At 38.2% G+C, this 16,449-nt stretch overlaps 1 protein-coding gene across 1 annotated transcript in view; it reads left to right on the top strand.

The window, feature by feature from the left end:
* Nucleotides 1-942: 942 nt before the first annotated feature.
* The window catches only part of LOC130419534 (calcium-binding protein 7), a 31,624-nt gene continuing 16,117 nt past the window's right edge, over nucleotides 943-16,449 (top strand). The window contains exon 1 of the mRNA XM_056746354.1: nucleotides 943-1,775. Coding sequence (XP_056602332.1) covers nucleotides 1,667-1,775 — 109 coding nt within the window. The 5' untranslated portion in view covers nucleotides 943-1,666. The remainder of the gene's footprint in view (nucleotides 1,776-16,449) is intronic.

Raw genomic sequence — 16,449 nt, 5'->3', positions numbered from 1 at the left:
TTTGGACAAGCCTGACAAGACATTTTGTTTTAAAACAGCAGATACTCTTATCAAACCCAACAGGACTTTTTTTAAACATATGTTTCCATTAAGGAGTTGCCAAAGGGGAAAGGATCTGTCTCTATCCAGAGAAAGCATTTATCACATCTCCTCTTGTTTTAGGGTCGAACAACCTTCTATCATACAAGCCTGAGGACAAAAACAAGCTTGATTAAGACAAGTATCATTCTTGTAGCTTAACTTGTAGATAATTGGGCTAACAAAGCAAAGGTCATCACATGTAACCTATAAAAATGTGTAGCTTGAATAAATTAAGGCCTGCATAGATATTTACTCTTTAGGCCTGCGTTGCGTGAGGAGGCGCGTTCGTTCTCTTGGCCATTACGTTGGGTTCAGTTTCATTATCTTTTGAGTATAAGCAACGCGTGTTCGTTAAAATAACCAGCTTTAAAAACACATTTCGGGAGACGCATGAGCCCTGCTTCTTCTAGTCTTGCGGTTTACGCACTGTTTGTTGTTTTAAGGGACATTGCGTTCTCGTGCGTCCTGATTTAAAGATGAAGTGTGGGATTAAAAAAAAGACTACATATCAATTTTAAAACAGTCGTTTCAAGTCTACACTTTAAGATCTTAAACACTTCCCTTATATTCCTTTGTGGTATATTTTGCTGTTTTTGAATGTTAAACCTTTTCTTGCTTATTTCAAATGGGCATTTAAAAGATGCGCATTCTTGCGTCCGTTTTTGTAAATTTGTTGATGTGCGTGTCAAAACCATTCAACTTTTGAAAAAGAAACACAATTTTCCCGCGTTCAGATTCCTTATGCTGCGTTTAACTGTTTGAATGCTATTACGCGTCCTGTGTTAACGCCCCCAACACCTGCAGAGCGCGGATGGGAAATACCTCTTATAGAGAGGAGCAGCTGCTCTGGCTCAAACTAAATATTGATAAATCTCAAGGGAACCCCGCGTTCTGAGGCTTTATTTTGCCTTGTTCCATAGTGATTCTTTTGTTTTTATTTCATTTCAAGGGAAACACCTTTATCTCCAACCTCTACACGCGTAGAGCGAATTTCTTAAACATGTGGCACTCTGTATCCAACAAGTGCATGCAATCCTTGAAGCTCGACTGCGCTTTTTGAGACGCGGTTTACGCGAAAACAATAAGATGAAGACGTCTGCCTAACGAACTGGAGGTAGAATCGATCGATTCGCTTAAGGAACAGTAACATCGCCACCGCGCGCGTACTTTTGTCGCAGTGATAAAATGCGTGTTTGTAGGATGCGTGCGCGTCTGCGATGGACCCTCCGTAATTAATTTCTCCTTTGTCTTACAATTAGCTTTAGAGCTTAGATACATTGTGGATTTCTCCTAATTTAAGATCCAAAGCATCGAATCGCTGTGACCTGCGAATATTTGTGAATTCCTAAACCTGGTTTCTTGGAGAGGGATGCGCAATTGCGCGCGCTGCGAGAGTGCTATCGGACCTTTCCATGGAATTCTCTCTCCTATATAAGATCACAGATTTAAGCGCGTCTTCTCCAGTGAGGGATTCAGTCTGATCGAATGAACGAAGGCTTTTCCAGCCAAATGAAAAGTTGCGTTCTGGACTGTAAATCATATATGAGGATCGATACACAAGTGCTGTCCGACACAGACCGCAGAAATGCCTATGCACCCGGTGACTTCCACTTTGATGTACCGGGGGGTATGCACTATTCCAGATATCCTTTCATACCGGGCACCGGTCAACCTTCCCGAGGATGAGGTTGAAGGTTAGTAAAAGTCTCCTGATGCAACAGTTATTTTTTTTATATTGATGTTGTGTTTAGGTAGGTATGAACACTCAATGACCAGTCTTTCTTGGGTAGCAATTGGTTCCTAAATAGTCGTTGGAAATGTTTTGTGCATATTATTGGGGGATGACACAGATATAGAAAGAAAGACAATTTTGACCTAATGTTTTGTTTGCTGCAAACGCTGGTTTGTAAATGTTTGCAGGATCCAGCCACATGGAGAGTCCACTTAAACGCGTGGAAATCTCGTGTAGCCTACAGTCTCACAGTGAGAATATATCAGGGCATAGAAGACCCATGGTTTATGGAGAGTGGGTCTGTTATGAAGCAGTAGAAAATATTTGAATGTTATTCTGAAATTAAGACCCTTGCCGATGTGAATCTTCAATGCGTAATGTACAAGTGTTGCAATAATTAGATTAGATTCAACTTTATTGTCATTACACATATGCAAGTACAGTGTAACGAAATGTAGATTAGGTCTAGCCAGAAGTGCAAGGTGTAATCGAAATTTACATACGTCTCACAATACAGCACAAACAGTTTTTACTTTTAATCCCTTTTATTTGTTGAGCTATTGATTTACATAGTTTATCTTGATAGAGCAGATAAATACAATTATGGGTCCTACTCAAAGTGTCCCAGTTGTGAATTTTGTCCAGAGTGATTTAGTTTTAACTTATTCAGTTTAAGTGCCTTAGAGAACTGCATTACAATTTCATTTATAAGGAGAGTTTTCTACCAGGAAGCAGTGTAAATCTGGTTAAATAAGATACATACACCCATAACTCTAGAAAACCTCCATCTAGATACTCTGTATTAAAAAATGCATGATGAAATGGTGACAAATAAAGGACGATTATTGAAAGGTCATGTACTGTATAGGTGTAGGTTTTTTTGTGCCACAAGTAGTCATCTTTGATCATACTGGATAAATTTTGTGACATTTTTACAAAATCTGCCGTATAGCATCAGGTGTCAGGTATGATCCCTGCACCATTTCTGTCTTTGCACACGTTTTCTCAGCAAATACTCCACAAAACAAAGATAAGCATACCTCAACACAGGTTGCTCCTGTTGGACAGAAAAATAAGACATTTGCGTCATGATGATAAAATAGGTCACGTTATTCTCATCCTATGTTTGGTTGTTTATAAGTGAATCTTGAATCAGAGCCGAATTTTGCTTTGAACTTGCTGATGTGTAACACGCCGGGGGCATGAAACCCTGGCTTAATTTAGGAGCTAGATTCGTGCCTCCTTATTTTGGCTGGCAATCTTTGATTTAATCATAAATTTAGCCCCATTCAAAAACGAAGCGCAAGCTCGAGGAATTCATTTATCTTACTCAGTAAAAACGCTTGAGGTAGGGTTCATCGAAAAACATTATCTCAACACTGCATGCTCACACACTCAACATCTTAACCCACTGATAATGTCTCTTTACTCAAGGTTTAATTCCTTTAAAGCAACAATACGTAACTTTTTTGGTTAAATCTGAACAAAAAACCTGCAAATGCTCAACGGTGTTAGAGTGAAATTAATTTTTAGGGTTTTCCGCACGGAGGAATTTATACAGACATTAACTGCCCTCTAAACCAAACACCACACGCTTGACAATCAGACATCAGACATGTCTGGATTGTCATCAGAAGAGGTTGGCAGGAGGTAATAACGCAGTGATTAGATTTGGTGCTATGGATGGATTTCATCACACAGCTCATTGTCACAGGGAAAGTAAGGGTGCATTCTGTTAGAGAACGCCAGCCTCTTCTGATCAAAGATTTTCAAACCTCACATGCTGGACTGATGATGTTTTACACAAAGCCTGTGGATCGAAAAATTCTTCCTTTCCATAGCTGAAATTAATGTTAGATGGGCCATATGTTCCCAAGTCTTTGTAAAAACAAACCAAATGATGATGACAATTTTGCACTTGGAAGCCTAAGGGGCATTGTATGTGCATTTCTATTAGTTTTTAGTGTTCAAGGTATGAGTAAAAATAGTCTAAGCTGTAATCAGGAGCATGCACTAAAGCTGATTTACATCATATTGCATTCCCAAATTTGACTTCATTGCCTTTGCAAAAAAATCTTTATTAGCTTGTAAATTGTATAGGATGGCTTTCCTGATAATGTTGCAAACGATGTTTATAAGAACGCTTTAGGTAATTTTATGATAAAGTGCCTGTTTTCTAAACCTGCATGTACCTCGCTCATGAAGCAGGACCTGTGCATAGCCCTGAGATACGTCAGTGCTTCTTGAAGTAAACCTATTTAAAGTTCAAAATGATATAACCCCTCAATTTATTGTGTGATATTTGTCTCTGATACATCGTGCAAAGCAAAAAGATGTTAGGAACTTAAAGATTTTACATACTGTACATTTTTGTTCAGTCCATTCATGACAAAACATTGACAGCCAATCAAAATCCATTCTAATTTAGAGAGCCCATGCATCTGAAATGTAAAACTGCATTGTGCCTGGAGTTTCAGGCATTTAAACTGATGGTTAGACAAAAACTGAAAATTCCCCAATTATTTGCAAACCCTCGTGTAGTTTCAAACTTGTGTGGGTTTTCATTTATCAGTGTTTTAAAGTGATAGCACACGTATCATGCTCAAAATGAACAGGAAGTTTGAAAATGAAGTTTACTGCAGTTTTTTATTTATGTTATTTGTTTAATTATGCAATAAAAGCAAAACAGTTACCAGGATATCCTACAGTTTTTATATTGCATGGGAAAGTGCATGCAGATAGTGACAATCACGTGACAAGCAGGGGGTCCAGAATGAACAAGACAGTAGCGCGATGGATGACACGCGACTAATTATCGAAGTATAAAAGTACAAAGAGCTGTGACGCCCAGGACTATTTATATAAAGACCTGAATGCGAAAGACAAAGCGTGGGAGGCAGTTTCATTGGCCACAGAAATGTATGGTAAGTTATTTTAAAACTATTTGTCTGTACTGCATACGTGTTGCTATACGCACCGCATACGTACTGCGCACAGAGTATGTGTGGCCCGGCCGTTAGAGTTTTAACTATAGAAAACATATAGAAACATAGTCATATGGTGCTTTTTGAAACACAAAAGCTCCATTCTGTAGACATGGGAACTCTTAAAATCTTTTTTTTCCGCTGTATTAAAATGGTCATACAAGTTTGGAACTGTGTGTGTGAATCATTTTTGGGTGGACTGTTCCTGTAAAGCACTATGATAAGTGTTTTCATTGAAATAAAACAGATTTATTCAGTTATTTTCCTTACATTGGCCACCGTCAGGAGCAGCATCACAGTTTCCTTAAATTCAGCATGAAGTGAGAGAAATCCAATTTTTGCTGTAGTCTGTTTGCTCTCGGTGTGCTGGTAAAGAGAGATCAAATGATAGTTTGGCAGGTTTAGAAAAAGACACACAAACAGAGGAGTGATTCACTCCAAGGTGTCTCACCCACAGACAAACAACAGAGCAAACAAACCTTATACTAGCCAAGTTCAGCTTCCGCTTGCTCCATCATATTTCTTACTGTTCCAACTCCTCCGGCAGGGTTTCACAAAATAACATCTTTCATATGTCTTTCATATTGTGGAAGTCTTATCCTAAATCTTATCCATTAGTGAACAGACTTGATTCTAGAGCAGGATTAAAGTATGTTGGCCTGTTGGTGTGTGGCTTTGTCTACAAGCTAGAGATCATGGGTTGTCTACATTTAAGGTCTTTTCATTTTAAAAGTGCTGGTTTCTGGTCTAATGAAGTTAAATAGAACAGACAGTCAGGGATTCGACTGGAATTATTGGTAAAATCCACTTTTACATCATTTTGACTTCTCCTGTTCTCAAAAAAAGTTGATCTTTTGTGGATTTCACATAAATAATTTTCTTTCTATACATCTATGCATTTTGCTTACATTTCGATATCCTATACATTTATACTTAGGCATATGCAATCCCCTGGAATCGAACCCACAACCTTGTTCATACCACTGAGCTACAGGAAAGCTTTCTTGATTTCTTTTGGCTCTTTTAGGCAAAATGTTGAGCACTTGTAAATCACTTTGGATAAAGTGTCAACTAAGTAAATGAATGCAAATGCAGGAACTGATAAATTTACTGAACATTCTTGCAGCGGCATAAATAAAACCAAAAATGCTAAGGAGCTGAGTGAGGTACTTCCTGACTCGCCAATCATCTTAATACTTACATCTTCAGATTTATGAATCATGATGAACATAAGAAGTACCATAAGGTAAACAAAAAAAAAGTGCACTCACCCCAATCTTTCTTAGCAAACACGTAATACAACAGGTGTTTAAACTCGTTACACTCGTCACATGACATTCACCTCAACACATGGCTCCTACAGTTCTATTGAATAACTGAGAAAGTCCATAAAACATTTACCTTTTTTCAGTTTCTTCTTTTCAGGCTTACTTAAAGGTCGAGTGTGTAATCTTTTTGACAGAAAAACACTAAGATCATAGCACACTTTGCTTTTCAGAGCAATGCGCTTTGTTAAAGATCTGCGTGTCTCAGAGAGGCGGGACAAAGAGGAGATACAAAGATGCACGTTAGTGGAAAATACAGCGTTTTAACCTTAAATCGTGCATACACATTGCATTACATCTAAAACAATCGAAAATATTTGTTTTAGCCGTGTCATATGACTCCTTTAATAGCTTAGAATGAGCTATTTCTATCTAGCTAATACTATCCGTAGTACTTTGAAAGGGAGGGGTGAGCAGTGGAGTGAGCCTTTGGTTGTAACTCATTGCTATGAATCATTTGGATTTGATAATTTGGTAAGATGTTTCTTTCAAAGCAATTCTAATCACACAGTAAAAAGTACTTCAAATGCTAAAATTCATAGTACAGTATGAAGTGTTGGATCGTACACAGAGGAAGGCTGGCCAACAAAGCACCACATTACTGATGAAATAAATGCACAAACATTCATAAATGTGCTATTGTGCTATTTTCAATGCCACATAAATCCTAAGTGGATGTGTGAAGATTTGTATGCCTCTAAAAATGTACACATAGTAAATAAGATTTGTTGGCAATTTGTAAGCTATCCACATGGTAATATGGATAGAATATGAGTCTATCCAGACATAAATAAAACACTTTACACACAAATATCCACAGAGTAACCACCTGTACTCTACACTGTAAAGTTTAGCCTTATCTTTATTCTGGCATATGGTAACAGTGTGTAATAGATAATGAGCTCTCATGTGGTCTTTAACACACTCGCTTGCAAACCACATGTGTTTTTGAGATGCTATCAGATGCAAACAAGCCTGCAACGGTACTGATGTTGTTAGCATCTCATTAGGAATTTCATAAAGACATGAATAGATTCAGATTAAAATGGCAAGTTTGATCTCGACCAAATACGACAATTGGGCTGTCTGGACATGTAGGCTGTAATCCATATTTCACCTTTGGAGTTACAACAATATAAATAAACAAATCCTCCACCCATCAACATTAGCCAACTGACAAATATTAATCTGCAATCCAATAATAAAAAGTTATCAATATATTATATTGAGCAAGTGCATAAACAATTTCCTAACATTTCCGTGATTGGCAACAATAAACTTCTAATAATTCTAATTTAAATTTGAAATCATTTGAGTTTAACCCACGTAAACATACAGCAACAGATTTTCAATATAGAGGCAAGGGAAACGGATTGAAACTGTCATCTGAGAAATGTTGGCAGTGAGAAACTTTTTAATGTAAATCAAACTGAATTACTAAAGATACAATAAAAACAAATAAATCAATCTAAAAAAATAAACATAATTAAGAAATGATGTACCTTTACGTCAGCGTTTACCAAACAATGGATGTACCTGAGCAGGATTGCATTTGAAATCAAAGAAGGGTTCTTAAAATAGCAACACATTATCAAGGAGGGGCAAACATATAGCCGGTCTTTACATTTACATTTTACATTTTGACATTTACACTCCATCCAGGGTCTATCCTGCCTTGATGCCCGATGACTCCTGAGATAGGCGCAGGCTCCCGTGACCCGAGGTAGTTTGGATAAGCGGTAGAAAATGGAATGGAATTTAGACATTTAGCAACAGTGGCGGAGCCAGAGGGCTAGTTGGGGTGGCAATTGCCACCCCAGACGAAGTCCTTCTCACCCCTGTTGCCACCCCGCTGAAACATAAGACTGTTAGATTTTTACGAACATTTCCCAAATCTCCCAGCGGACGTGACTGCATCCTTACGCAGCACGCACAAGCGTGCAGCCGCAGCGTGCTTGTTGCTGCTACACTTTTCATTGGTTAAGCTGACACGCAGCACCTTCGTGACGTGCTCCAAACGGCTCCAAAACTACGCCGACAGCACACAGGATAGATGAAGAGCATTTTGCTGGTATGTACGGCTTTTATTGGTATTAAATTAAACGAAGTAGTGTTTTATCGGGAAGTAAGGGAGACGTTGTGCTTAGCATTAATACTTCATGAGCATTACTAGTCGTGAAACTGACTGACTAATACTGTAACGCCTGCGTGAATATGCTTAAAACATGTCATTAGCAAATGTTCAGCAACAATCACAGACATTAGGTAGGCTTATTCATATTGGCACGTGTAATGCAGCACTAATCTTAGTATAACAGACCGTTGTCATGAAAGACAGAGCGTTGCCATGGACGCAGGATTCTAACCGTAGAGACCGAACGGACTATTTTCTTTAGCGGAAGCAATATAAATAGTTTTTAAATCAGTAAACTCCCTTTTAAATCAATATGTTGTGTCAAATTATTTATTTATTTGGTAGGTAGCCATGTAATCAGCGGGATAATGTATAGCGAGGCTTTTGGCTTTATGATGTTTAATGTTCTTTGTTTGTTTTCTATATATTTCCCGTTTGAATAACTGATGTTTATGTTCCTTAGATTTAGAGAATTAAAACAGCAATAAAACAGCAATTCAATAATTCATAAACGCTTCTCAGCTTGTTTTGTATCTTGTAATCATGAACAATTTAATACTATCTGAAAGTAATAATCTAGATCAATAAACATCAAGGGGCAATAATCCGCAGCAATGATTTTGTTATAATCTTGCAGTCCCATAGAATGAGTATATGTTTTATCAAACATGTAAGATGCTCTGATCCACATCACTTAAAAGACACCTCTGGTGCTGCTTTGCTCCTGTTTAAATTAAGCAAGTTATCATGGTTAAACTATTATTTCAACATTTTCATTATTTATATTTTATAATGTATTTAATCCAAATACATTCCGAATTAAATTAATGCCATTAAGTTGTGCAGCTGTTTTGTATACTGTACATATGTCACAGGTCAGGGTTACACACACATTTTCTGCCGTGGTCTGTGGACCCCCTGAAATTTTCTTGGCCACCCCCTTGCCACCCCATAAATTAAACTCTAGCTCCGCCACTGTTTAGCAAACGCTTTTATCCAAAGTATCTTAAAAGTTAAGGGAGCAATAAGCGGTATATCATACAGGAGCAATAATACAGTAGGTGCCAATACAAAGTTACTGCTTTCAACAAAAGCTAGACCACTACCTGTTGAGAGAAAGGGTTATTTTTTTTATTTTTTTATTTGTCTGTCAAGTATTCATGGAAGAAATGGGTTTTAAGTAGTTATTTGAATGTTATGAGAGATGTGGTTGACCGGACCGAGTTAGGAATACTGTTCCACCATGAAGGAGTTGTGAATGAGAATGAGTGGGAAAGCGATTTACTGCTTTTATTGGAAGGCAATACAAGACGGCGCTGGTTTGCTGAACGCAGGGATCTTGATGGGGTGTAGGAGTGCAGGAGGGTGTGAAAGTAAGCCGGTGCAGATCCAATGATAGTCCTGTAGGGAAGTATTAGTGACTTGAATCTGATACAGGCTTCGACCGGTAGCCAGAGGAGAGAGATGAAAAGGGGTGTCACATGAGCCCTTTTGGGCTGTTGGAAGACGAGGCGTGCTGCTGTGATCTGAACCAGCCGGAGGGGTTTGATAGCCTTTGCAGGAAGACCAGCAAGGAGAGCATTGCAGTAGTCCAACCTTGAGATTACCAGGGCCTGGACAAGGAATTGTGCCGCACTCTCAGTGAGATAGGGTCTAACCTTCCTAATGTTGAAAAAGGCATATCGGCATGACCGCGTTGTCTTTGCAATGTGATCATTGAAGGACAGCAGTTAATCAAATATGGCTCCAAGGTTCCTGGCTGTTTTGGAAGGAGTGATTGTGGTATTGCCAAGATGGATGGTGAGATCGTGTTGCACCATGGGGTGTGCCGGAAACACGAGTAGTTCCGTCTTGGCAGTGTTCAGCTGGAGGTGATGTGCTTTCATCCAAGCTGAGATGTCCTTGAGGCATGCTGTGATGCGAGCTGCTACAGTGGTATCATCTGGGTGAAACAAGATATACATCTGGGTGTCGTCAGCATAACAGTGATACAAGAAGCCATGTGCCTGTATGATGGGTCCCAAGGATGTTGTGAAGATGGAAAAAAGCAGCGGTCAAAGAACCAATCCTTGAGGGACCCCAGTGATCATGTGGTGAGCAGTGGACAGCGAGCCCCTCCATGACACACTGAAGGATCTGCCGGAGAGGTAGGATTTGAACCAGTGGAGAGGAGTGCCTGAGATTCCTAGCAATGACAGGGTTGCTAGCAGTATCTGGAGATTCACAGTGTCAAACGTTGCAGATAGGTTTAGCAGAATCAGGGCCGAGGATTTAGATTCTGCCTTAGCTAGCCGCAGTGCCTCTCTGACCGATGGCAACGCAGCCTCGGTGGAGTGGTTTGTTTTCTCTTTAATGTAGATGTACTGTATTGTGATTTTGTCCGATGATGTTGCGTTTATAAATCAGTCTGATTTTTAAAGTGACTGCTGGTGGACTCCCATTGTAAAATACAGTATTATGTGACAGATAAGAGAGAAGAAGAAAAACAGATAAGTGCTAACACTAACATGACGTGATGATGACACACATATGCTAATTAGTCTGTGACGTCACCAGCGCCACAAGTCTGTCAAAATCCAATGGGAAAAACTGCACTTGCAACCCAAAACTGTGCATGCATGCAAGTGTTCTAGTTTTAGAGCACTACATGTCGATATTGGACATATAAATGTTTTCAAACAAACAAAAAAGCGCTAAAAGCACACTTTATGTACTGACAGCTTTGAATGCTGATGCCATCACAATGTCTAATAACAGTCTAGTCACAGGATCCTGTCCATTACAGTCCAAAACACCCAGTTTTTATCTCCCCATCACAAATGCCCTTAAACAAAATGGCATTATTTTTGAAAAATAGGGGGCTTGGAAGAACATTTTGGAAAAGCGTTGGAGCAGAACCCTCCTCTACTTCTCACCAGGTGGGTATGTTACTAATTGAAAATTAGCCTGAGAGTGTGTGTCTCCAACAGCCTGCCCTTCCACAGCACTACACCAGCAACTTTCAACACGATTTAGGACAGAGGAGCTTTATGTACATAGAATATTAAAAAGTGCATGCATACTCCCATATTTTTTAGCAAGTTGTTATATTTAACATGTTAGCAAATTGGTGGCTAATTCATATAAATTTGTTTGACCTTTCCCCTGTGAAGGTTGTGGATGGGACAGGGTTAGACATGAACCTTTTTCCTCCATTTCTAATCGTATGTTTTTCTATAATTCACAACTTACAAATTCATACCACATTGCCACCCCATAAAACACTTACGTTTGGAGATGGGATTGAAATACTATTCTCATGCTTTTTTCAGCATTACCACAATCTTCTGTAATGTATTGTATTGTCTAATAGTACAACAAACCAAATTAAACTGCAGATGTTTATAACAACAGAATGTGGAAAAAACGTTTTTAAATAAAATATATGTAAAAAGAAATGTATCCTTCTTAAAGTTACAGTATATGAAATTAAGCGGCATGTTCCTTTTCAACAAAAAATCAGAAAGTATTTTAAAAAAAATACACTTAAATATGCTTTACTTATACTATATTAAAGTTTAAGAATGTTTGGCCAATCTTTTGATAGAAATACTTATAAGTAATGCAGTATTCAAAGTGAACTTGGGTTGTAGTTGTGTTCACTGTTTTGTCAAAGTAGCCTATACTTTTTTACATACACACTGTTGTAAACTGTAGTTGGGTTTACAAAGTGTACTACACTGTTTGACTTAAAGTATACTTAAAACTTACCTTTTTAAGTGGGCCAAAGTAGTCCACAGTAGTACTGTATAGTACACTTACAAGTATACTACTAGGAGATTGATATTAATATACTTACTAGTAAATATAAGAACATAATAAACATTTCCTAAACTTTACTAAATGATTCTTAATAAAACTTGTGTGTGTACTTAAACTGTACTTAAGGTGAGGGTATATACAAGGCAGCAGTAAGCCTGCATTCACACGGGGCGTCAAGGTCAACGCTTGATGGAGGGTATGTCTTCAGCGTGGCCGACCTTCAATGTTTCAACAGCCAATCACATTGTTCTCCGGTCATGCATGATCGCAATTGGCTAGCACCTGCTATAGGTTATTTGAATAAGGCGATCTTATGCGATTCAGTTTCAACAACATATGACATCACCCATTAAAAGTAAATGACAAGTGTTGAACAGACGCCCATGTGAATGCAGGGTATTGTTTTATTGCACTTGTGAATGTATTCGTATGTCATTTGTGTATCATGACAAGTGATATTGTTTACGTTTACAAGGATTATACATGATCGCTGCTTTAGGAGTTTATCCAGATGAACGTTCGTCTGCATGCGCTTTGTGAATAACATTCGCCTTCGTAAGGTTGGGCTTAACTGTGACGGTAGGCGTAATGGGGGCGTAAGTTCATATAGGTCAAAAGCAGCTCTCTCAAAACATACGCTTAAGTGAAAACTGTGTTGAGCAGAGAGGAATTTGCAATTTTCCCCGGGATTCTCAGAGCAAGGTTTAAAATGAGGACGGCTGGCAGTACACTGATTCTGAAGATGTCAAAAGACAGGCAAGCATCACACAGGGATGTCTGCGGTGTGTCAAAACTTTTATCTCTCTCGTTCTCTCACTCGCTCTCTCAAATCTTGTGAAAAATTTTAGGAGCAATTTTTTACACGGCAGATGAGCATTCTTTTGTGAACATATGACAATGAATGCAGACATCTGCTTTCCCGCAGTCAGACTGCTGTCATGCTGCAATTATCAGGGCCAGAATGAACAAATGCTAATCTCATTTAGTTCAGCTCTGCCAATGTCACTTTCAGCGTAGTCTTATAAAAACATGAACTTGAATGTGTGGTGATCCAAATTTCCTGAAAGTGTTTTTTTATTCATATTTCTTACTGTACAGTGTATCTACAGTATGCTGTAATGAGGGTCGGTGTTATATTGTGTATACTCATGCTTATAGTAAAATACATTTTGGCATACAGATTGTCACAAAAAAATTAATTTATTAAGCAAGTAAGTGTCTGTAGTGGAGTAGGCGGGGCGAGACCGTGGTTCGAGACCGAATGAGTGCCAGCTGTGCGGGGCATCCTTATCTATAGTATATATACTAAATATATATAAATATATATATATATATATATATATATATATAAATCTATATATAAAAATCTATACTATCGTCGCTATCCTTCTAAAACCTCAGATGTCCAAATTTGCTGAAACACTGAACTTTTTAAATGACTAAAAACTGCGTTGTTGTCAAAGTTGACAAGCAGATTTTTAACACTTTTTATTGGTTCGATATTTGCAAATCATAACATAGAGCAAACATAAAGCGTGACTAATAATAATGATTAATTATTGCAGATCAAATTATGCAGAAACAAACTTTAAGAAAGACAGCAGTGATATATGTAAATGATAAAATTATATAAATCTGCCAAAACACATGTTAACCTTACTTTCCTAATAAAACCACAATACATTTTTGTAAGGGTTATTCGGGTGACTTGAAGGCAAATGGTATCGCTTTTTCAAATCCTTAAAACCTGTGTTATTTAGCCTCCTCTTGAGGTTTCCAGCATAAGAATGTTAAATGAGTGCATATCCCCCCCAACACAGTGGTCTGGTCCTGTAATAAATGCTTTTGTGAATACTCTGGAGTCTTGTTAAAATATGGTTACTGTAATATTCACGTCTGCGGGGTCTTCCCACCACACAAGATGGATTAAGCCTGCAATAGATGTTTTAAAATAGTCTGTAGGACACACAAACATAAAGCTACACTCTCATCGTCAAACCACAAAGTTTGAGAGAGTGATTTTAAGAATTTTATATCAAGAGCTTTTCTGATGGATGGGGCCTGTTTTGGATGGGGCAGATCGCATCTGACAGATCTACACATGGGAAATGAAAGATTATGGGATATAACTGACATGAATGAGTGAGAAGAGTCATTAAAAGTATTGCGGGGAATGTTCATATTGTTTTCTAATGATCTTTTCATACAGGACATGATAACATCTAATTAGAAAATCCAGTGTCTACATCTGTCTCTATCTATGTAACACACATGCACACATAATGCATCATATTAAGCTTGTTGTTTATTTGTTTGTAAGTGCATTTGAAAGAATGGATGCTTTCCTGTGGCTCAGTGGTTAGAGTATGGCGCTAGCAATGTTAAGGTCATGGGTTCGATCAAAGGGATAGTCAGAAACAAATGTATAGTGTAATGCAATGTAAGTCGCTTTGGATAAAAGCGTCCGCCAAATATGTAAATGTGAAAGAAAGTTAAAGGTGTGTGTTGAAGGTAGTTCTTTAACCCCATACGTGCATATTTATGTCTTCCTCTCTTAAAAGCATGTCCATGAAAACTGTGAGAAGACATTGGAGCTTTGAAGTGCAACTGCACCTTCATACATCAAACAGGCTTCAGCGTGTGTTCGAAGCACCTGGGCTTTAGATGATAGAGATCCTGCAAGCGCTTTCAAGCTCTCGGGACTTTTAAAAGGACAAAGGGATTAAACACCGAGGTTCCATATCAGTACCACAACACCAAAGGGTCGGCAGAGGGTATTTGAGAAGGATTGCAGAATTTAATCCGAGCACTTTTTGGATGTCATAATTGAGGCAGTATAAATGTTTCAATAATTCATTTCTTGGACACTTTAGGATAGGTTCAGTTCACCCAAAATCGTTATTTGCTAACATTATTTCCTTATTTCACAATTTTTGTAACTATCATAATGCTTTCTGAAGTCACATGATAGCTCTATGAGAGGTAAGTAAAAGCAATCATGAGAAACATTTAACACAACATCTTATTCTCTAAAATAGCTTCGAATCTCATTTGTATTCTCATATTTTCAAATACCGTATTTTGTCATGACAGGGTGACATTTCTGTCCCCAGGTCATTAAATGTTTAAAAATGCACAAGTATTAACTTTTTTTACATCAACATTGTATTATTAAGCAAAGAGCCCTGCGCATAAAGATAACTTAAAAAGGGAAAATTCATTATAATTACACACAGCAAAATCTCTATCTCTATCGAAGTGTGGATTATATATACACTGTGAGAGTTAATCTGACCTTTTTTAACACTGGAGATTTTGTTGTGAGCCTTAAATATAGTTTAATCCTCTAGCAAAAATCCGCTAGGCCCTCTGTGATGACCTAAACTTCGTAAATAAAATATATTTAAAAATTAAAAAATATTATTTTGCATAAATGTCGGCTGATTTTCCCTTATAGGGAAAAGTATATTCGACTTCCTGGATCGATGCGGACTCTATCCAAGTGAGATTTCCAAGTCTCACAAAAGTAATTTAAGATCACAGGGCAATCGCAGTTCTGCAATGTCATACGCTGTCTGCGCAGCCTGCGCATGCTGCAAGAAGTGGAACGTATGTTTACTCGGGTGCCTTCAGTTAGCATACCACTGGCTGACCGCACGGTAATTCAATGGGAGAGAAGCAGAAGAAGCGCCCGAAGTTCAAGAAATGTGGAAAACGTCATTCAGTGTCAATTCTCTGACATTGACCATTATACATTTTAAATAATAGAACGTTTGTGTTATTATTTCAGTGTTGGAAAAAATAAGATGTTTAAAGGACCCAGTCTTTTGCTGTATTTGAGGCTTTAATTATGTTTTTTGGGTGTTTAACAATGTTTCTTAAAAAAAACCCGCATATTTCACACTTTTCAAGTCTATTGTTCATGGCTCTCCCTGTTCTAACAAAACGACTGGATTTCTTCCGGTCTATGTAAAGTCTCTCCATCTGAAACGCTCTGATTGGTAAAGCTGACCAGGTCTGTCATGATTGGTTCCCCGCTTAGAGTGAGTGTGTGAGAAGATGTCCCACCCATACCATATCAGCGAGCTTCCGCTTCTCAGGCTTTTGTGATTGGTCGGCCCCTCTCTCAGTGCACGTGTATTCATAAACTTTGGCTTTTAGCAATAAACGGTAACAATGGCGTCAACTTTACATTATCAGCTAAAAACATGCGGATCTATCAAGGTGTAACGGAGTTTTACTTGTGCATGTGCAAATGTCAATATTTGTTAGAGATCCCAATATTTTTCCTACTATGGCAAGGGAAATGACACCGGACTGAATGGCGTCAGACCGGTTAAATTAATTAACACTAATAACAGAAGCATTCGTTTTGCCTTTTTATATTGGACC

Source organism: Triplophysa dalaica, chromosome 4, assembly GCF_015846415.1.
Source record: "Triplophysa dalaica isolate WHDGS20190420 chromosome 4, ASM1584641v1, whole genome shotgun sequence".
NCBI classification, from domain to species: Eukaryota; Metazoa; Chordata; class Actinopteri; order Cypriniformes; family Nemacheilidae; genus Triplophysa; species Triplophysa dalaica.
Note: the sequence above shows the minus strand (reverse complement) of the source record. Positions and strands in the feature narration are given on the sequence as shown.